Raw genomic sequence first — 23,101 nt, 5'->3', positions numbered from 1 at the left:
TGCACGTATAAGATACAGCATAGAGAGGAGTGTGCATGAAGAGAGGAGGTTGTTGGAAACTGTGCCACGTGCACACACTTGAATAAGCACACATGCTGTGTGCATGAATGCATGTAAACACAAACCACACACACATGCACATGAATAAACACACACGCGCATTAAATAACACACACGTGCACATACGTACTATGCCAATATGCACACACATGCCCGCACACCTACATTTGTAGGTATTGGCCACACCCCATGCCACAGGGAACACTCAGAGCTGGTTCAATCAAGTTCCTCCTGAAGAACAGCTACAGTTATTTTCTAATAAATTATATAACGTTCTGATGATAGATTTCGTTTGGAGATGTTATTCCGGGACCTTCTGCTGACTATTGGCTCTGGAGAAAGAGAAATTAGGTCATAGAGTTCACTGAATCATATGCAGTTCACAGAATGTCCCTAACTAAAGGTTACTATGCATGTGTGCAGTTCAGTGCACCCTGGCATATAGGTTACCATGCATGCGTGTGGGAGTCGTCTCAGGAATGTCTGGGAAGGAATGTACTCGCCTATTTCAGACCCATCTCTACTCAGCTTAGGCAAGTATTATCTAGAGAGAAAGGGGGGGAGGGGGGTTAATATGGTAACATGGATGGACAAACTTGTTCCACAGCGTGGTTAGTGTTAGAGAGCGAGCGAGAGAGAGAGAGAGCTAGCTCTTGTGGGAACAGCAAATAGTGAGTGGCCATTTTTTTTTTTTTTTTTATAGTTTTCCAGCTCCTGTGCCAAGTTCGGTGTGAGTAGAAGACACTCATTTCAGAGTTACTACACTTCCCTAAAAATGCTTAATTCATAGACACTGCCCAAAGGGAAAAATATAATTTCACTTTTCTAAATTCCTGCCCTAATGGTCAAGGTTTACATAATGCCATCATTGCAGAGCAATGTTTTAATAAGTAACAGATTAATCAATATTTTGAACATCCATTTTTTGAACAGCCAACATGTTGATTGGTTAAAGGGGTATGTATGCCTTCTTGTGGTGCTTTCATGTCAGTACATAATGTATCTTCAAAATGTAATGAGTACACATCAATAAAGACATAATAAAAGAATGAAGTAGATTTGTATTCATGTATAAATGTTTTGTACACTCATTGTATATTCATTTATTTGACAAAAAAGGGAATTTCACTACCATTAAGACATTGCACTTGGGTTTAATATTGTGCATTCAAAAAGCACAATATAATGCTATAAATAAATTAGGAAAACTGTAAATAAGAATTGTACAAATAATGGAATCATGGAATTTGTACGCATTTATAAAACACCAACACAAACCAATACCAATGAGCTCAGTCAGATTGTAACATGATTGTCGTAGCAATTGGCACCATTAACGACACCTAAATTGGCAGGCTTCTCTCTGGTCTGTTGACTTCCGTCTGCTCTAGTGGGAGACTACCATGAGGTCAGGCATTGAGAGAGACACTGCTCCTATCATATATCATTTACACTGCTAGCCACAGATCCTTACCTTGTGTGAGTGCTTGCACTTCAACTTGTATGTAGTTACTTTACTAAAGTCAAGAAAACCTTTACTAAGACTGTTCTCACAATTTACTGAATAAGAGTAGAATGTGATATAAAAGAGAATGGTTTCCTCCAGTATTTCTGTCCTCCGACCCCCAGGGACTAAGTGTACAGTGAAGTGAGCCCAGACCCTGGAGTGCTCAGTGGGTACACAGATGGACAGCCAAGGACAATGTCCACAAGCCATACAAAAACAGCATCCTTACACAAACAAAGCCACAAACACAAACACTTTGAAAACAGGCCTGGGGGCACCTGATGTGAGCAGACCAAGTCTCTGAAACCTCAGCCGGCTTCACTACTGTATGTATATCCAGTCATTCCCAGTGATTATGGGCAGACATACCAAATACAAAATGGCGATATATACAGTCAGAAATGAAGGTACTTATGAATAGCAGATATCGTCCTCTCTGTCAGCAGTGACACTATAACCAGTAACCTATTACCCTTTTCACACTACTGAGCCACACCGAGCCAAGCTGTGCTGGCTACCACAGTTTCTGGAACAGTGCTGTAAAAGAACAACGTGAAAAGACAATATCCAAGTCAGCCCAGTATGGTTTGAGTTGGCCCTACAGTGTGAATCAGGCACGAATATGGTTTAACTAGAGCTCATCCTTATACGTGGCCTGCAGCATGTCAGATTGGGGTGCCCCCTTCAGGGTTTTGTGGGAACCCCTCCAGTCTGTTCGTACGTTGTCGTCGTCCCACAGCGTGGAGGTCTCTGTGTCGCTCACCCACTCGGGGTCCCCAGCGTAGTGGGCTGGTTGCACCAATAGAGGGCGTGTGGAGAACGCCTGCAGGTTACGGTTAGCAAAGTGAGACTTGTAGTCCTCACTGTGGAACAGAAGAGGATAGGGAGGTCAGATATCAGGTCATATAACAATACAACATTTTTATTGTTACAACTTTTATTAAATAAATAAAACTGGGGAAGTGGGATTTGTAGTCCTCACTGTTGAACAGGTCAGATGACAATATTAACATATTAAAACCTCTAATTGAGAGTCAAGAGTTACTAGTGGTCCAAGGCTATAGACAATGATGACATTGAGAAATGTAAAATCCCACTATAAAACTAGCATTTACATGGTTGAGAGTACTGTCTAGAAGATCATGGACACACTTCATAAGATTACATTTTGTTTAGTATAGAAGCCTATTGTTGGCCACAATTCATTGCTACTCTAAACAAACTATAATCTTACGGAGGATAAGAGTTTTGAAAGTGACCTCTAAAAATGACAAAAGAACATTCTGTGCGAGAGATTAATACAAGCAAGTGAGAACTTGTTCAATATTTTGTGGAAACAAGGTTATTATAACACAAGTACTGGGAATAGCAGATTTCTATAGGAATGCATCAGAATGCCTAGATTCAACTCCATGTGGTTCTAGTGAATAAGTCAAGCTTAACGAATCAGAAGAACCACTGATGGAAAAAGAGAATGGGAAGATGGAAAGGTGGAGCAGGGAATGAAGATTATGGCACCTGGCCAGGTTTCCACACATGACGGAACACTAAGGCATTCTCAAAAGGACAACAAAGCATTCTAACAGCCTTCTGGATGTATGCCTGACTCCCAAGGCTCAGAAGAAAGTCTCTGGGCTTTATTAACTTGGTCTAGCAGCCAGAGAGAGAGAGAGAGTTGACCACATGAAACTGGAATGCTACAACAAGCCAAGTCAGTCTGCAGAACGACTGGACACACTCGCATGAACAAAGCAGCGCTTTTTGATTGAACTAAAATGAGAATGTGCAACAAAATACGTGTGGGAATTGGCCTATAGGTATAGAGCTAAATTGAAATGTTTCTTACAGAAGAAATATGAAAAGCGTATGCATAAGCATGGTGGTAATTGAAAGGGAACAGTTTGGAGATTATGGTAAAATTATTAGACCAAAGTTGACGACACAACTACAGTTCACCTGACACGAGACTGAATCCAAACATTACACTATTGATTTTAGGTGCATTTTACATTTACGGTACTTTTCGCCACATACATTCAGTAACATGATAAGAATATTCCTGAAAATGTGGGGTAGGTGCAACATAAAACAACCTGACTCAACCTTCGCCTCTCCCGAGCCCGTTGGGGAGTTGCAGCGATGAGACAAGATTGTAATAGGATTTCACGAAATTGGGGAGAAAAAAGGGGTCATGAAGTTTAAGAAATTGTGGCAATATTGAAGAAAATGTAACTTATTGTACAAGAAATCAATATCACTCCCTAAAAACACAACCTTATGGAACAATCCTTGGATAGCTTTTCAGAATTCACCTATAAATTGGTCCACATGGACAACTAAAGGCATCGAAACCGTAAATGACTTGGTAACAGGAAATACATTTATTTCCATGACAGAATTAAAAAAAGTCATTTTGGACTGACCAATGTAGATTAGGGGGGGGGGGGGGGGGGGGCTACAGACTGCTATAATTTGCCCGCCCTACAGACAGCTATATCGGTCCGCTAATACAGGACTAGTAAAGGCCCAGTGCACTACTTTTGTGAATACAAATGTTTTCTTCAAAAAATTTATTTTATTTTATTATAATAAATAAATAAATGGATTCTGATTCAGCACCCCTACTTTCCGCAGTTATGTTATAAAGTCCAAAAGTTATGGGCGGATCTAGAAAGTTGGCTGTCAGAAGTATTACAATGTAAACTTACTTTTAATCTGTCTGTCTGCATATTTCAAGACATAGCTGTTCAAGCCTTAACAGGACATAGTTTACCTCTCATGATGCACTGAAATATTGAGTGGCACAAAGCAGAGTTACAGCTTTGTAGCATGATCCTTATAAGTCCATTGTTGGCAATGGATGATCTTAGTGATACAAAGCTTTCAGGAAACTCAACCTAGTATTGGACTCTTGGAGCTGGCTCGTTGAGGAGAGCGACAGTATTTATCAAAGACAGTTTGGATACTTGTATCACTGGCTCGCTCACTTAGGCAGTCTTGTTGTCATATTTGGTGTCATACTTCAAAACTGACTGGGTTTTGAACCCGGGTCTCCTGCAATCCACAAGACTGTTATCCCTTTGAGCTAAAGTCAAGGGATTATCTTGGGTGTAGTTAACACAATTCTTCAGGTTTCAGTTCCACTTATTTGGTGTGTTTGGTCTCAATGACTTAAGAATGACTTGAGAATGGCTAAAGAAATGAAGAAATAAAGACATTTCAAATGTATTTTTATACTTACTTGATGTGTTTGTCGTACATGATGGGTAGGAACTCGTCGACGGGCAGCATCTTGGAGAGGGGTTCAGCGTTGAGCAGCTTCTGGGCCCCCTGGAGAGAGATGGCGTAAGACAGGGTCCAGTAGGAATAGTCTGCTACCACCAGATTCCTCACGTTCTCCACCACCTCCTCATCACCTGGCTTCACCTGCTTACGGCCCAGGTAACTACGGACAGAGGACGGAGAGAGACAGGTCAGGCAGAGGATGATGTATTGGTAGTGTAGTAACTGTTTTGGAATTTGACTTTTCTTTATTCCACTTGTGTAATAATAAAAGAAACAATCAACTTAATGTGCAATCATTACATTATATGTAACAATTAACGGCATGTTCCCCCCCCCCCCTCCGACTCCCAACGCAGTTTAGCTCATCATATAAAATGACTCCAGGGCAGCTCGGCCCGTTCCTCTCCAGCTCCATGACAACGCGGGTGACCGTGACACTGACTCACATGATGTCCCAGTCCAGTTCCACCATGCCCACCTCCTCCATCAGACGGAGCAAGCGCCGCTTGAAGTTGGCCTGGAAACGCACGTCGTCCTCGAAGATCAGCGCCTTATCCATCTGCTGGTCTACCATCTGAGAGGGAGGGAGGGGGGAGATGGAGGGGTGAAGGGGCAGAGAGCGAGAGAGGGGGGGATAGAGGAGTAAGGGGGAGAGAGAATGGGGAGGGGGGAGAGAGAGGGAGAGAGAGTGAGATGGAAGGGTGAGAGAAGGGTGGGGAGAGAGAGGGAGAAAGGAAGGGGGAGAGAGTAGGAGATAAGAGAGGTAGAGGGGAGAAAGGAGAGGGACAAAGAGGGATGAGAATGGGTGATAACTAGCAGTTAAGAAAAGCTCTAATGACAGACCACAGAGGCATTTCTACTTCACTGAACGAGTCAATTAAGCAGCTTCTAACACCCCCAGGTCTCGTTTGTGTGTGTGTGTGTGTGTGTGTGTGTGTGCTCATCCAGGATCTTGTTTCCCATGAGTATGGTAGTCGCTCTAATCATCTATTCTGAAGCTCTACTGTTCCCATATATTTTAGTGTTCAAAATACACTTTTGTGGTAGAGTTTCTGTCACTGACAACGACTCAGAGGGGTTATAAGATTGGTGAAATAATTTAGAAAGTTGTATAAACACACAGGCTAATATACAGCTGTGGAAGAAATTAAGAGACCACTGCAAATTGTTCTTAAATCAGCATCTCTACATGTATGACAGCCATTCCATTCCAGTGTCTGTTGAATTCCAACATTCTACTGAATTAGGTACTGATTAGGTGATCACATGAACCAAATCTTATTTAACGAGGAAAAGTAGGGGCGAAAACGACTCTCTACTGACTCATTCGAATGTCACTCAACAACCGTAGGATGACATCAAGTGACCTACAAAAAGAATGGCAAACGGCAGCTGGGGTGAAGTGCACGGCGAGGACGGTTCGAAACAGGCTCCTAGGGGCAGGGCTGAAGTCGTGCAAAGCTAGAAAAAAGCCCTTCATCAATGAGAAGCAAAGAAGAGCCAGGCTGAGGTTTGCAAAAGACCATAAGGATTTGACCGTAGAGGCCTGGAGTAAGGTCATCTTCTCTGATGAGTCCAATTTTCAGCTTTGCCCAAACATCTGGTCGTCTAATGGTTAGACGGAGACCTGGAGAGGCCTACAAGCCACAGTGTCTCACACTCACTGTGAATTTGGTGGAGGATTGGTGATGATCTGGGGGTGCTTCAGCAAGGCTGGAATCGGGCAGATTTGTCTTTGTGAATTGGCTTGAGGGAAGTTCGTGCCAAATCCTGTCGTTTGTAAGGAACCCTGATTAGAGGAACCTGATTGGTTATCAGAAAAGTACCCTAGAGTGTTCCTAGCATGTGAGGTTACACGTGCTAGGTCTAAAAAGATTGCAGAGAGCAAGTCTAGTGTTGGGGAGGATGTCAGTGATTCCATCATGTTCAATCTGTCTGAGACGTTTATGTGTGGTCCTGATTTCGGTAAACCTACTGAGTGGACCTCTCCTTTGAAAACCCCAAAGGTGAGCGAGTTTGTAGGACCACTGAAGGAAGAGAGAGTCCCTACAGTTGACCGCCTGCTTCGATGTCTAGGAAGCAGCTGATTGCTGAGCAGAGTAAAGATGCTTCCCTCTCCCCTCTTTTTGCTGAGAAAGGTCCAGAAGAGTTTGAAGAAGTTCTTCTGGGTTACTTTGATAGAGATGGTGTTCTGATGAGGAAATCAAGTTCTCTCGCCACTTCTGAGCAAGACGATTGGCCCAGTGTATCTCAAATTGTCGTTCCAGTTACACTTCAACAAGAGATACTGAGGTTGGCTCACAATTGTAGTATGACAGGCCATCTTGACCGTATCTTGCATAACTTTTTCTGGCCTGGTCTGAAACAGGATGTTGTGGCTTACTATAAATCCTGTTACGTTTCCCAGTGGACAGGTAAACCGTACCGGTTGGACCTTTGCAGCCAATTCCTGCTTATGACTAACTTTTCAGCAGGGTTCTGGTGGACTGTGTTGGTCCTTTGCCCAAAGCAAAGAGTTTTAACCAGTTTCTCTTTACCATCATGTGTGCTGCCACTCATTTCTAGGCTATTCGACTGAGGAAATTCACGAGAGGATAGCTACTACGGATATTGCAGGAATTTCCCTTTGAAATCAAACGTCTGTGGTTTGACAACTTGGTTGCTGATTGTCTTTCAAGGGTGGGTATAACTTTTGTTTTGTGTTTAGCCAGTGTGTAGCCCTGGCACACATTTTGTTTTGACTGCACGTTTTTCCGTATTGGAGACTAGTTTTGTTTTGGTTGGGCTCGTACCAAGGGGGTGAGAGTAATAGAAAGGTACAAAGATCTACATTTAACCTCTGTTTTTAGGCAGCTATATATATATATATATATATATATATATATATATATAAAAAGTGTGTATATACACTGAGTGTACAAAACATGATGAACACCTGCTCTTTCCATGTCATAGACTGACCAGGTGAATCCAGATGAAAGCTATAATCCCTTAGATGTCACTTGCTAAATCCACTTCAAATCAATGTAGATGAAGGGGAGGAGACAGGTTAAAGAAGGATGTTTAAGCTTTGAGACAATTGAGACATGGATTGTGTATGTGTGCCATTCAGAGGGTGAATGGGCAAGACAAAAGATCTAAGTGCTTTTGAACGGGGCATGGTTGTAGGTGCCAGGTGAACCGGTTTGTGTCAAGAACTGCAATGCTGATGTGTTTTTAACGCTCAACAGTTTCCCGTGTGTATCAAGAATGGTGCACCACCTGAAGGACATCCAGCCAACTTGACACAACTGTGGGATGCATTGGCGTCAACATGGGCCAGCATCTCTGTGGAACGCTTTCGACACCTTGTAGAGTCCATGCCCTGATGCATTGAGGATGTTCTGAGGGCAAAAGGAGGGGGTGTTCTTAATGTTTTGTACACTGTGTATACAGTATATATATATATATATATACAAATAAGTGGCTGTTTTGTCTTGTATGTGAGACCTCCAATTAACATTTAAGTAGCAACGCATTTAAAGTTGATCTTGTTGTGAAATGGGAGTTGTTTTCTGTTCGTTGTGAGCAAACTTGTCCAACAAAAATATGTGGGAAGGTGTTACAGGCTTTGTCTTTTCCATTTATATTTCGAGGTTGGACATTAGCACTGATTGGTGTCACCTTGTTTGTCAGTATGTGTTTATTTTTATTTATTTAACCTTTATTTAACCAGGTAAGCCAGTTGAGAACAAGTTCCCATTTACAACTGTGACCTGGCCAAGATAAAGCAAAGCAGTGCAATAAAAAACAACAACACAGAGTTACATATGGGGTAAACAAAACAAAGTCAAAAATACAACAGAAAATATATATACAGTATGTGCAAATGTAGCAAGTTATGGAGGTAAGGCAATAAATAGGCCATAGTGCAAAATAATTACAATTTAGTATTAACACTGGAATGATAGATGTGCAAGAGATTATGTGCAAATAGAGATACTGGGGTGCAAATTAGCAAAATAAATAACAATATGGGGATGAGGTAGTTGGGTGGGCTAATTTCAGAATGGCTGTGTACAGGTGCAGTGATCGGTAAGCTGCTCTGACAACTGATGCTTAAAGTTAGTGAGGGAGATAAGAGTCTCCAGCTTCAGAGATTTTTGCAGTTCGTTCCAGTCATTGGCAGCAGAGAACTGGAAGGAATGGCGGCCAAAGGAGGTGTTGGCTTTGGGGATGACCAGTGAGATATACCTGCTGGAGCGCAGACTACGGGTGGGTGTTGCTATGGTGACCAATGAGCTAAGATAAGCCGGGGATTTGCCTAGCAGTGATTTATAGATGACCTGGAGCCAGTGGGTTTGGCGACGAATATGTAGTGAGGGCCAGCCAACAAGAGCGTACAGGTCACAGTGGTGGGTAGTATATGGGGCTTTGGTGACAAAACAGATGGCACTGTGATAGACTACATCCAATTTGCTGAGTAGAGTGTTGGAGGCTATTTTGTAAATGACATCGCCGAAGTCAAGGATCGGTAGGATATTCAGTTTAACGAGGGCATGTTTGGCAACATGAGTGAAGGAGGCTTTGTTGCGAAATAGGAAGCCGATTCTAGATTTAACTTTGGATTGGAGATTCTTAATGTGAGTCTGGAAGGATAGTTTACAGTCTAACCAGACACCTAGGTATTTGTAGTTGTCCACATACTCTAGGTCAGACCTGCCGAGAGTAGTGATTCTAGTCGGGTGGGCGGGTGCCAGCAGCGTTCGATTGAAGAGCATGCATTTTGTTTTACTAGTGTTTAAGACCTCGTTTGGAGGTTTCTTAACACAGTGTCCAATGAAGGGCCAGATGTATACAAAATGGTGTCATCTGCGTAGAGGTGGATCTGAGAGTCACCAGCTGCAAGAGCGACATCATCGATATACACAGAGAAAAGAGTCAGCCCGAAGATTGAACCCTGTGGCTCCCCCATAGAGACTGCCATAGGTCCAGACAACAGGCCCTCTGATTTGACACATTGAACTCTATCTGAGAAGTATGTCACGCCCTGGCTCTGGGGACTCTTTAATGTTGAGCCAGGGTGTGGATTTTCTTTGTTATAGTTTCTATGTTGTGTTCTAGATCATTTATTTCTATGTTGGCCAGGGTGGTTCCCAATCAGAGACAGCTGTGGCTCGTTGTCTCTGATTGGGACCCATACTTAGGCAGCCTGTTGGCACTTTTGTTTTGTGGGATCTTGATCCGTAAGGTTTGTGTTTAACCCTAGGACTTCACGTATCGTTTATTGTTTTGTTCATGTGTGTACTCATTAAAAGAATGTACGCTTATCACGCTGCGCCTTGGTCCGCTGTTTATGACGATCGTGACAGAAGATCCCACCTCGACTGGATCAAGCAGCGTGACGAGGAGAGAGGATGGACTTGGGAGGAGATGAGTGCGAGTCTGGCAAGAGGGATGAAGGCCTTGAGCACGGGGGAGAGACAAGCCCAATAAATGTTTAGGGGGGGGGCTCACACCGTGGACGGCGAGGCAGCGGGAGGCCGCGATAGAGCGGTTCGGCAGGTTTGCAGAGGAGGCCGCCAGGTTACGGGGGCCACTGGTCACGAGGGAGAAGGGTAGTGTAGAGGCACGGCGAGAGGTACTGGGGTGTGTTACCAGTCCGGTCCGGCCCGTTCCTGATTCCCGCACAAGGCCAGTGGTGTGTGTTCCCAGCCCGGTCCGGCCTGTTCCTGCTCCCCGCACCAAGCCAGTGGTGCGCGTCGTCAGCCCGGTCCGGCCTGTTCCTGCTCCCCGCACCAAGCCAGTGGTGCGCGTCGCCAGCCCGGTCCGGCCTGTTCCTGCTCCCCGCACCAAGCCAGTGGTGCGCGTCGCCAGCCCGGTCCGGCCCGTTCCTGCTCCCCGCACCAAGCCAGCCCGGTCCGGCCCGTTCCTGCTCCCCGCACCAAGCCAGTGGTGCGCGTCGTCAGTCCGGCACGGTCCGTGCCTGTTCCACCTGTGCCTGGTCCGGCACCAGTCAGCTGCTCCACACCGGCGCCAGAGCAATCCGCTCCACCGGTGTTCAGTCCAGCTCCGGTCAGCAGGGCCAGACCACGAGGGCGAGAGAGAGAGTGGTGGTCACGCCCGGAGCCGGAGCCGCCTCCGAGGCGGAATGCCCACCCGGCCCCTCCCCTGTGGTGTTTGGTTGGCGCGGTCGCAGTCCGCGCCTTTGGGGGGGTTACTGTCACGCCCTGGCTCTGGGGACTCTTTAATGTTGAGCCAGGGTGTGGATTTTCTTTGTTATAGTTTCTATGTTGTGTTCTAGATCGTTTATTTCTATGTTGGCCAGGGTGGTTCCCAATCAGAGACAGCTGTGGCTCGTTGTCTCTGATTGGGACCCATACTTAGGCAACCTGTTGGCACTTTTGTTTTGTGGGATCTTGATCCGTAAGGTTTGTGTTTAACCCTAGGACTTCACGTATCGTTTATTGTTTTGTTCATGTGTGTACTCATTAAAAGAATGTACGCTTATCACGCTGCGCCTTGGTCCGCTGTTTATGACGATCGTGACAAAGTAGTTGGTGAACCAGGCGAGGCAGTCATTTGAGAAACCAAGGCTATTTAGTCTGCCAATAAGAATGCGGTGGTTGACAGAGTCGAAAGCCTTGACCAGGTCGATGAAGACGGCTGCACAGTACTGTCTATTATCGGTCGCGGTTATAATATCGTTTAGGACCTTGAGCGTGGCTGAGGTGCACCCATGACCAGCTCGGAAACCGGATTGCATAGCGGAGAAGGTACAGTGGGATTCGAAATGGTCGGTGATCTGTTTGTTAACTTGGCTTTCAAAAACTTTCGAAAGGCAGGGCAGGATGGATATAGGTCTGTAACAATTTGGATCTAGAGTGTCACCCCCTTTGAAGATGGGGATGACCGCGGCAGCTTTCCAATCTCTGGGGATCTCAGATGTTACGAAAGAGAGGTTGAACAGGCTAGTAATAAGGGTTGCGACAATTTCGGCTGCTAATTTTAGAAAGAAAGGGTCCAGATTGTCTAGCCCAGATGATTTGTTGGGTTCCAGATTTTGCAGCTCTTTCAGGACATCAGCTGTCTGAATTTGTGTGAAGGAGAAGTGGGGGGGGGGGGGGGGGGGCATGGGCAAGTTGCAGCGGAGGGTGCAGAGCTGGTGGCCGGGGTAGTGGTAGCGAGGTGGAAAGCATGGCCAGCCGTAGCAAAATGCTTGTTGAAATTCTCGATTATTGTAGATTTATCGGTGGTGATAGTGTTTCCTAGCCTCAGTGCAGTGGGTAGCTGGGAGGAGGTGGTTTTATTCTCCATTGACTTTACAGTGTCCCAAAACTTTTTGGAGTTAGTGCTACAGGATGCAAATTTCTGTTTGAAAAAGTTAGCCTTTGCTTTCCTAACTGCTTGTGTATATTGGTTCCTAACTTCCCTGAAAAGTTGCATATCGCGGGGGCTATTCGATGCTAATGCAGTACACCACAGGATGTTTTTGTGCTGGTCAAGGGCAGTCAAGTCTGAGGAGAACCAGGGGCTATATCTGTTCTTAGTTCTGAATTTTTTGAATGGGGCATGCTTATTTAAGATTGAGAGGAAAGCACTTTTAAAAGAACAACCAGGCATCCTCTACTGACGGAATGAGATCGATATCCATCCAGGATACCTGGGCCAGGTCAATTAGGAAGGCCTGCTCGCTAAAGTGTTTTAGGGAGCGTTTGACAGTGATGAGGGGTATTCGTTTGACCGCGGACCCATTACGGCCGCAGGCAATAAGGCAGTGCCTGGTTGAAGACAGCGGAGGTGTATTTAGAGGGTAAATTAGACAGGATGAGATCTATGAGGGTGCCCATGTTTACGGATTTAGGATTGTACCTGGTAGGTTCCTTGATAATTTGTGTGAGGTTGAGGGCATCTAGTTTGGATTGTAGGATGGCCGGGGTGTTAAGCATATCCCAGTTTAGGTCACCAAGCAATACGAACTCTGAGGATAGATGGGGGGCAATCAATTCACATATGGTGTCCAGGGCACAGCTGGGGGCTGAGAGGGGTCTGTAGCAAGTGGCAACAGTGAGACTTATTTCTGGAAAGGTGGATTTTTAGACGTAGGAGCTCAAACTGTTTGGGCACAGACCTGGATAGTATGATAGAGCTCTGCAGGCTCTATCTACAGTAGATTGCAACTCCACCCCCTTTGGCAGTTCTATCTAGATGGAAAATGTTGTAGTTGGGGATGGACATTTCTGAATCTTTGGTGGCCTTCCTAAGCCAGGATTCAGACACTGCTAGAACATCAGGGTTGGTAGAGTGCTAATGCAGTTACGGTTACAAAAGTCAACAAATGATAGCTCCTGGGGAGTAGGAGTGATACTGGGGGCTGCAGGGCCTGGGTTAACCTCTACATCACCAGAGGAACAGAGGAGGACTAGAATAAGGATACGGCTAAAGGCTTTAAGAACTAGACACGGACACGAATTATCTGCTTAGTGTGTTAACACACTATTGGTGGTTTGTTGTGACCAAGTGTTGGTGCTAAACTGTGTGTTATTGGATGCTAGCACGCTAGTTAGCTATGGTGTCATAGTTAGCTAGCTGAATAAAGTGGGTTGAGTCTACTCCTTTAAACATTGAACCGCTGTGGTTCACAACAATTCTGATTTCTAAAGGTGGAAGTTGGGAGAGTTTTTGTTCGGGTGGTTCAGTGAAACAATTATAGTTTCTGAGGTGGAAGTTTTGGTGAGGGAGGCCCTGCTCTCTCTTCTTCCAGATGTTTAGTTCATTTCATTCCGATCTCCTCTGCATTATTGTAGCCATTTGCTACAGCCTGTCAACTATGCCTCTGCCTATCCCTGTTCTCTCCTCTCTGCACAGGCTACACAAACGCCTCACACCGCGTGGCTGCTGCCTCTCTAACCTGGTGGTCCCTGCACGCACCCCACACCTGGAGTTCCAGGTCTCAGGCAGCCTCTGGAACTGCCGTTCTGCTGCCAACAAAGCTGACTTCATCCCAGCCTATGCTAACCTCCAGTCCCTCGACTTCCTGGCGCTGACGGAAACATGGATTACCACTGAAAACACTGCTACTCCTACTGCTCTCTCCTCGTCTGACCATGTGTTCTCGCATACCCCGAGAGCATCTGGTCAGAGGGGTGGTGGCACAGGAATCCTCATCTCTCCCAAGTGGACATTCTAAATTTTTCCCCTAACCCACCTGTCTATCTCCTCATTTGAATTCCATGCTGTCACAGTCACTAGCCCATTTAAGCTTAATATCCTTGTCATCTATCGCCCTCCAGGTTCCCTTGGAGAGTTCATCAATGAGCTTGACGCCTTGATAAGTTCCTTTCCTGAGGATGGCTCACCCCTCACAGTTTTGGGGGATTTCAACCTCCCTATGTCCACATTTGACTCATTTCTCTCTGACTCCTTCTTTCCACTCCTCTCCTCTTTTGACCTCACCCTCTCACCGTCCCCCCCTACTCACAAGGCAGGCAATACGCTTGACCTTATCTTTACTAGATACTGCTCTTCTACTAATCTCACTGCAACTCCCCTCCATGTCTCCGACCACTACTTTGTTTCCTTTTCTCTCTCGCTCTCCTCCAACACTACTCACTCTGCCCCTACACAGATGGTAATGCGCCGCCGCAACCTTCGCTCTCTCTCTCCCACTACTCTCTCCTCTTCCATCCTATCATCTCTTCCCTCTGCTCAATCCTTCTCCCTCCAATCTCCTGATTCTGCCTCCTCAACCCTCCTCTCCTCCCTTTCTGCATCCTTTGACTCTCTGTGTCCCCTATCCTCCCGGCCGGCTCGGTCCTCCCCTCCAGCTCCGTGGCTTGATGACTCATTGCGAGCTCACAGAACAGAGCTCCGGGCAGCGGAGCGGAAATGGAAGAAAACTAAACTCCCTGCCGACCTGGCATCTTTTCACTCCCTCCTCTCTACATTTTCTTCATCTGTTTCTGCTGCTAAGGCCACTTTCTACCACTCTAAATTCCAAGCATCTGCCTCTAACCCTAGGAAGCTCTTTGCCACATTTTCCTCCCTCCTGAATCCTCCCCCCTCCCCCCCCCCCTCCTCTCTCTCTGTGGATGACTTCGTCAACCACTTTGAAAAGAAGGTTGACGACATCCGATCCTCGTTTGTTAAGTCTAATGACACTGCTGGTCCTACTCACACTGCCCTACCCTATGCTTTGACTTCTTTCTCCCCTCTCTCTCCAGATAAAATCCTGCGACTTGTGACTGCAGGCCGCCCAACAACCTGCCCGCTTGACCCCATCCCCTCCTCTCTTCTCCAGACCATCTCCGGTGACCTTCTCCCCTACCTCACCTCGCTGATCAACTCATCCTTGACCGCTGGCCATGTCCCTTCCGTCTTCAAGAGAGCGAGAGTTGCTCCCCTTCTCAAAAAACCAACACTCGATCCCACTGATGTCAACAACTACAGACCAGTATCCCTTCTTTCTTTTCTTTCCAAAACTATTGAGCGTGCCGTCTTTAGCCAACTCTCTTGCTATCTCTCTCAGAATGACCTTCTTGATCCAAACCAGTCAGGTTTCAGGACTGGTCATTCAACTGAGACTGCTCTTCTCTGTATCACGGAGGCTCTCCGCACTGCTAAAGCTAACTCTCTCTCCTCTGCTCTTGTCCTTCTAGACCTGTCTGCTGCCTTTGATACTGTGAACCATCAGATCCTCCTCTCCACCCTCTCCGAGCTGGGCATCTCCGGCGCGGCTCACTCCTGGATTGCGTCCTACCTGACCGGTCGCTCCTACCAAGTGGCGTGGCGAGAAGCTGTCTCCGCACCACGTGCTCTCACCACTGGTGTCCCCCAGGGCTCAGTTCTAGGCCCTCTCCTTTTCTCCCTATACACCAAGTCACTTGGCTCTGTCATATCCTCACATGGCCTCTCCTATCATTGCTACGCTGACGATACACAACTAATCTTCTCCTTTCCCCCTTCTGATAACCAGGTGGCGAATCGCATCTCTGCATGTCTGGCAGACATATCAGTATGGATGACGGATCACCACCTCAAGCTGAACCCTGGCAAGACGGAGCTGCTCTTCCTCCCGGGGAAGGACTGCCCGTTCCATGATCTCGCCATCACGGTTGACAACTCCGTTGTGTCCTCCTCCCAGAGTGCGAAGAGCCTTGGCGTGACCCTGGACAACACCCTGTCGTTCTCCGCTAACATCAAGGCGGTGACCCGCTCCTGCAGGTTCATGCTCTACAACATTCGGAGAGTACGACCCTGCCTTACACAGGAAGCGGCACAGGTCCTAATCCAGGCACTTGTCATCTCCCGTCTGGATTACTGCAACTCGCTGTTGGCTGGCCTCCCTGCCTGTGCCATTAAACCCCTACAACTCATCCAGAACGCCGCAGCCCGTCTGGTGTTCAACCTTCCCAAGTTCTCTCACGTCACCCCCCTCCTCCGCACACTCCACTGGCTTCCAGTTGAAGCTCGCATCCGTTACAAGACCATGGTGCTTGCCTATGGAGCAGTGAGGGGAACGGCACCTCTGTACCTTCGGGCTCTGATCAGTCCCTACACCCAAACGAGGGCATTGCGTTCATCCACCTCTGGCCTGCTGGCTCCCCTTCCTCTGCGGAAGCATAGTTCCCGCTCAGCCCAGTCAAAACTGTTCGCTGCTCTGGCACCCCAATGGTGGAACAAGCTCCCTCACGACGCCAGGACAGCGGAGTCACTCACCACCTTCCGGAGACATTTGAAACCCCACCTCTTTAAGGAATACCTGGGATAGGATAAAGTAATCCTTCTACCCCCCCCCCCAAAAAAAATTGTAAAGTGGTTATCCCACTGGCTATAGGGTGAATGCACCAATTTGTGAGTCGCTCTGGATAAGAGCGTCTGCTAAATGACGTAAATGTGCCCTTGAGCAAGGCACTTAACCCTAATTGCTCCTGTAAGTCGCTCTGGATAAGAGCGTCTGCTAAATGACTAAAATGTAAATGTAAATGTCTTCTAATGCGTTGGGTACAGAGAATAAAGGGGGCAGTTCTCCGGGCGTTGTAGAATAGATTCAGGGCATTATGTACAGACATGTGTTACACCTGTGCTTGCTTGTCATCTCGTTAGTCAAGTGTGATATTTAAGAGCGGCTGGCCCAATGCTCCAGTTGGGATGAGAGATGTTGGAAGAGCTGCACCTCCTTATAGCTTTGCTTCTTTAAGTTGATCGACAAAGCCTTTCTGTCTTACATCTCCCCAGGTTTGGTTTGCTCCACTTATTTTTAACTCCATATTATAGGTTTTTATTTTGATTTGCCTTGTCTGGGGCAAATTTAGTTGGCACACCTGGTGGGTGTCTTTTAGGTCCCACTTTCATTTACATTTAGTCATACATTTAGTCATTTAGTCATTCATGTTGCTAGTCAACATTCAGTGGACACCCCCATGAGTATCTTTGAGGACACCTCCTAGCACCCCACCTGTTTCGTTTTGATTGTTAGTGACTTTGTTAGTTCCCCGTTCTGTTTGAGCGACAATTTTTGGTTTCTTGTTGGGGATGTGCAAGTGTATGTGTGTCTGATCCTCACCTCCTTCCAGATGTAATAGTGGCTGAGGAAGCATCCAACCTCTCCTTTGGTCAGGGTGCGGCGAGAGAATGGGTCATAGTAACCAGGTAGTATGTCCACTCCAAGGATCTTTATATCACTGCTGTTCAGAGCTCTGCAGGATACACACACATTGTGTCCATCTTTCTCTTGTAGGAACATTTGCCAAGCTTTGCATCCTCACCTAGCCTGGAAATCAGAGTGAATTCAGCTCTGTTTAGAATGATTGAGTCTGCATTACCAGGCTAATTCTCACCCTCCATCTATGGCGTCCACCACTTTGACGTCTATCTCCAGCTCGTTGAGAGAGTACAGCATCCTGTCCCTACGGTCCTGACGGCGACGCAGGTTGATCAGGTACACCTACATTATGGGAGAGCCAGGGTCAGAGGTCAACTCAGACACAATGATCCATATATTGAGTGAGAGAGTATAACACCATTCGTCTACAGCAGTTTTCCCCAAACCAGTTCTACTTCTTTGATCTATTTTAGTCCTTGAGAGGTTTGGGCACCCCTGGCCTCGGACTCACCTCATCAAAGCCCATGAGGTCTCTCCGTTTGGGGAAGAGGCTGACATATTTGGAGGGGGCCATGGAGGGACCTTCAACTGGAGGGAGAACACAGAGCTGTGTTATTAAGACACATCTATAAGTTACTACCTTTAGTATTACAGATATTTACTGTTAGTTATATACCATAATAAACATACAGAATACAACACCTACTCTCATAACTATAATAATATGAAATAAAGTTTCTTACTCATGGCCTCCAGGATGAGATGGCTGAAATTGATGCTGTCGTCCTCTATGGTGTGGTGAGGCTTGGCTGGGACGTTCAGGTAGCCATACCTCACCTTGTTGCACAGGTACATCTGCACCTCTGGAATCGCAAAGTCAACTCTGTTATCAAACAGTTAACGTTGACATGGCCTTGAAGTACCATCAACATAATCGTAACGTAATCATCTTGCCTTTTACTTTGAACACTTTGATTTCACCCCTGCACTTGCCAGGGCCATGGATGTTTGCGATTATATGTTATCAGAGAGTGTGTGTGTGTACATATGCCTGTGATGTGTGTGTGCTTTAATGTACATGCTGTACTGTAGACCCCTACTTGAGACGCGGCAGGAGAAGGCGAAGACAATGATGTCATCGAAGGGCCAGGAGTAGTCCTGGTGAGGGGGATGGAAGGCCAGCTTCTTCATGCCTGTCTTCCTCATGTCCAGCAGGAAGGTAGAGTGGACCATGGGCACCGGGTAGCAGCCCAGCCGGTGGCGGTGTCTGGTGGGGAAATACTCAGCTGTACGCCGATAGTAACCCTGAGAACAGACACACAGATCAATCCTTCATTCAAACAAAACCTAGTGTGCAATATTATACACCTTTAATTTTCACACAGGCATTTGTAATCTGACACATACACACGCGCACACACACTCTCTTACCTGTGGAGTGATGCCACACCAGTAGTTGGAGTAGGCTCCCTGGGAGTCCAACATGGGGGCGACCACAGACTTGTTCTCTGCTATGAGGAGGTTGAGGGTCTCTGGGTTGGTCAAGATGTTGTCTGTGTCTGCATACTGGAGGATTATAAGAGAGGTCTGGGTTTGTTGCGAGTGTTCAGGTGAGAGTAAAGAGTCAGAGATTATCTTGATAGAGAGGCAGGGTTATTGAAAACCAATGAGGAGAATTGGAATTTTAATTTACTTCCTGAATTGACTGAATTGAAATGGAATTGACCCCAACAATCCTTGATTTCTACTTCTAGGCTGTGGATAAACTAATGAGATAAACCTATAACTTCTAGTCAGTGGACAGAGTAGAGATTTGGGACTGTACCAGTATGTAGTCAGCCCAGCGTTGCTTGGCGAAGTTGAGAGCAGCCTGTTTGAGTTTCATCAGGTATTCATATCTGCCGTTGCTCCAGTATTTAGGCCCCATCTCTCCTGGGTAGGACCTGCAATGGAGGGAGTCCGAACAAGACGCACACAATCACATTCGCGCACACAAACACGTGCACACACACGCTACAGTATCCCTCCTGCATGGCTTCGAGGTACCCAGTACATGACCAAAAGTATGTGGACACCTGCTCATCAAACATCTCATTCCAAAATCATGGGCATTAATATGGAGTTGGTCCCCGCTTTTCTGCTATCATGGCCTCCACTCTTCTGAGAAGGCTTTCCAATAGATGTTGGAACATCGTTGCGGGGACTTTCTTCAATTTTGTTATTTATTTTTATTTTATTTTTTATTTAACCTTTATTTAACCAGGTAAGCCAGTTGAGAACAAGTTCTCATTTACAACTGCAACCTGGCCAAGATAAAGCAAAGCAGTGCGATAAAATCAACAAAAACAGAGTTACATATGGGATAAACACAACGTACAGTCAATAACACAATAGAACATCTATATACAGTGTGTGCAAATGTAGTAAGTTATGGAGGTAAGGCAATAAATAGGCCATAGTGCAAAATAATTACAATTTAGTATTAACACTGGAGTGATAGATGTGCAGAAAACTATGTGCAAATAGAGATACTGGGGTGCAAATGAGCAAAATAAATAACAATATGGGGATGAGGTAGTTGGGTGGGCTAATTACAGATGGGCTGTGTACAGGTGCAGTGATCGGTAAGCTGCTCTGACAAATGATGCTTAAAGTTAATGAGGGAGATAAGAGTCTCCAGCTTCAGAGATTTTTTCAGTTCGTTCAAGTCATTGGCAGCAGAGAACTGGAAGGAATGGCGGCCAAAGGAGGTGTTGGCTTTGGGGATGACCTGTGAGATATACCTGCTGGAGCGCATACTACGGATGGGTGTTGCTATGGTGACCAATGAGCTAAGATAAGGCGGGGATTTGCCTAGCAGTGATTTATAGATGACCTGGAGCCAGTGGGTTTGGCGACGAATATGTAGTGAGGGCCAGCCAACGAGCATTAGTGAGGTCGGGCACTGATGTTGGCCAATTAGGCCTGGCTCGCAGTCGGCGTTCCAATTCATCCCAAAGGTGTTCGATGGGGTTGAGGTCAGGGCTCTGTGCAGGCCAGTCAAGTTCTTCCACACCGATCTCGAAACACCATTTCTGTATGAACATCGCTTTGTGCACAGGGGCATTGTCATGCTGAAACAGGAAAGGGCCTTCTCAAAATTGTTGCCACAAAATTGGAAGCACAGAATTGTCTTGAATGTCATTGTATGCTGTAGCGTTAAGATTTCCCTTCACTGGAACTAAGGGGCCTAGCCCGAACCATGAAAAACAGCCCCAGACCACTATTCCTCCTCCACCGAACTTTACAATTGGCACTATGCATTGGGGCAGGTAGCGTTCTCCTGGCATCCGCCAAAACCCAGATTCGTCCATTGGACTGCCAGATGGTGAAGCGTGAGTCATCACTCCAGAGAACGCATTTCCACTGCTCCAGAGTCCAATAGCGGCAAGCTTTACACCACTCCAGCCGACGCTTGGTATTGCGCATGGTGATCTTAGGCATGTGTGCGGCTGCTCGGCCATGGAAACCCATTTCATGAAGCTCCCGACAAACAGTTATTGTGCTGACGTTGCTTCCAGAGGCAGTTTGGAACTTGGTAGTGAGTGTTGCAACTGAGGAAAGACAATTTTTACGCGCTACGCGCTTCAGCACTCGGCGGTGTGGCCTACCACTTTGTGTGGCTACCACTTCGCGGCTGAGCCATTGTTGTTCCTAGACGTTTCCACTTCACAATAACAGCACTTACAGTTGACCGGGGCAGCTCTAGCAGGGCAGAAATTTGACAAACTGACTTGTTGGAAAGGTGGCATCCTATGACAGTGCCACGTTGAATGTCACTGAGCTCTTCAGTAAGGCCATTCTACTGCCAATGTTTGTCTATGGAGATCGCATGGCTGTGTGCTCGATGTTATACACCTGTCAGCAACGGGTGTGGCTGAAATAGACAAATCCACTAATTTGAAGGGGTGTCCGCATACTGTTGTGTATATATATATTGGACTTAGAGAGTCCCCTGAGGTCAGGTAGCACTGTGTATCGGTATGTGTATCGGTATGTGTATCGGTATGCTCTGTAATCACCTAACATCTTTTTGAAGCTCTTTTCTCTTCACCCTCTGTTTTAAAGTTACATCCTTAAATACAGCATGTTGAGTCTACTATTACAGTCTGTGTGTGCTAGTAAGATTATACAACTAAGCAGGTGCTGATGTTTGACCAGATGTTTTTAAGCCCTTGGCCTTAGGTTTTGGGAGGTACACAACTGTATCAACAACACACGCTTTTTGGATGACATAATAATGTTGAACTCATGTAGGATGCTCTATAGCTCTCCACTCACCCAGACACACACACAGTTTTGGGAAATACAAGATAATGCTGAAGAGAAACAGAACTTACGTAGGATGCTCCATGGGCCTCCACTCCACATAGTGATAGAACTTTTGCATGACAGTCAGCCATTCTTTTAGAACAGCTGTAGTGTTGTCAGCATTGTGATCTGTAGCTGCCCTGCAGACATGGGAATAAAGACACACTGTCTGGCACTAGAATATACAGTAGTCTGTGTGTAACGTGGCCACTGGGTTTGCCTGATTTGCATACAACCGCAACACAACTAGGAATCAAAGACACTGCAAATCTGATACACCAATGTGGTCACGTTACACATGCGATCGAGAAAAGCCATGCACATCGTTTACCCTAATGAAGAGTTGCTAATGAATATGCAGAAGGGACTCCGTATGAAATGCATAATAATCAATATGCACATGAGGAAATGCACAAGAGGAAATTCGTTTAGGGCTATTGTGGTATCGCATGGAAATGTTATCTGTGCAAAACATACAGTAACATGCAGACTGTAGTGTAAAGTATAGGCTATTATAATGAAAATAAAATGTAATTGCATAATGCAGTGCAACAGTAGGCCTAGCCTACAATTTAACTTTCATAAACGCTGCATTAGAGACAAACTTGGAAAACAAAGTTAGAGTAGCCTACAGCAGCAGAAGCACTCATTATTTTCTATTGCAGGTGAGGGTCGAGGGTTCTAAAGGGATTGTGGGGACTGGGGAGAAGAGGGGTGGTATTCTTAATCTAAAATAAATGCGATTGACCTTTGATCGCCCGCGAGTTTGATAAATGGACCTTCGAACAAATAGCGTCCAGGGAAACAGCGCTGGCGGGATGGCTGAACTTACCATACAGAGATGCGGTTTTTGGGATAGTTCAGCCTCTCCAACGCTCCGAGGTAGTATGGCAAGGAATGCGCCGCGTTCCGAGCAATGATCGCAATAACAATCGTTGGCGGCTGCATTTTCGATTCTTCTTGATATTTTTCCTCAGAAAAATAACATTCTGTTCTAGAAACGAAGGCCCCTAAAACTAAAACCCAAAGAAACATGGTGGAGTTTACAGTCCAGGCTGCTGCACGTACCTCCAGCTCCTTGTCCGCGTCAGCACGAAGTAAAAAATTTCTTTCTCCAAAATGTTTAACCCCCTCAAGATGCAACAGATGAGGCTCTTTCGTGCCCAAATCCGACGTGTGACGGCGGAGGGTTTTAAATTACATCTATTACAGCTTCCGCACCAAAATTTGTCAGAAATGTTGGCGAGGAGTGAACTAAATCCATGTGGTGCAACTAACTAGTAATTTAACTACATTTTACAGTAGTTTAGTGGTAG

At 46.1% G+C, this 23,101-nt stretch overlaps 1 protein-coding gene across 1 annotated transcript; it reads right to left on the bottom strand.

Annotated features, from left to right (window-relative positions):
- Positions 1-1,102: 1,102 nt before the first annotated feature.
- Positions 1,103-22,995, bottom strand: LOC311128693 (procollagen galactosyltransferase 2-like). The gene is made up of 12 exons (XM_084160924.1): positions 22,618-22,995; positions 21,815-21,925; positions 19,261-19,378; positions 18,867-19,001; positions 18,536-18,740; positions 18,179-18,298; positions 17,947-18,023; positions 17,671-17,777; positions 17,397-17,529; positions 5,299-5,426; positions 4,809-5,012; positions 1,103-2,430 (listed from the first exon to the last, which is right to left on the bottom strand). Exons 1-12 carry the CDS (start codon positions 22,818-22,820, stop codon positions 2,199-2,201), a joined length of 1,773 nt encoding a protein of 590 aa, XP_084017050.1. The 5' UTR covers positions 22,821-22,995; the 3' UTR covers positions 1,103-2,198.
- Between the last annotated feature and the right edge of the window lie 106 nt (positions 22,996-23,101).

The sequence above is a fragment of the Coregonus lavaretus genome (genome assembly GCF_964263955.1).
Source record: "Coregonus lavaretus genome assembly, chromosome: 4".
Classification (NCBI taxonomy): Eukaryota; Metazoa; Chordata; class Actinopteri; order Salmoniformes; family Salmonidae; genus Coregonus; species Coregonus lavaretus.
The sequence above is the reverse complement of the archived record's forward strand: the minus strand, read 5'-3'. Positions and strand labels throughout refer to the sequence as shown.

Bases quoted from the DNA above. Each gene is read 5' to 3' on its own strand.
- LOC311128693 (XM_084160924.1), bottom strand. From the start codon at position 22,820: ATGTTTCTTTGGGTTTTAGTTTTAGGGGCCTTCGTTTCTAGAACAGAA. The intron at 19,379-21,814 runs GTAAGTTCTGTT...CCTCCATTGCAG, and splicing joins AGGCCCATGGAGCATCCTAC to GTCCTACCCAGGAGAGATGG. The intron at 18,299-18,535 runs GTAGGGGTCTAC...TTGCGATTCCAG, and splicing joins CTTCTCCTGCCGCGTCTCAA to AGGTGCAGATGTACCTGTGC.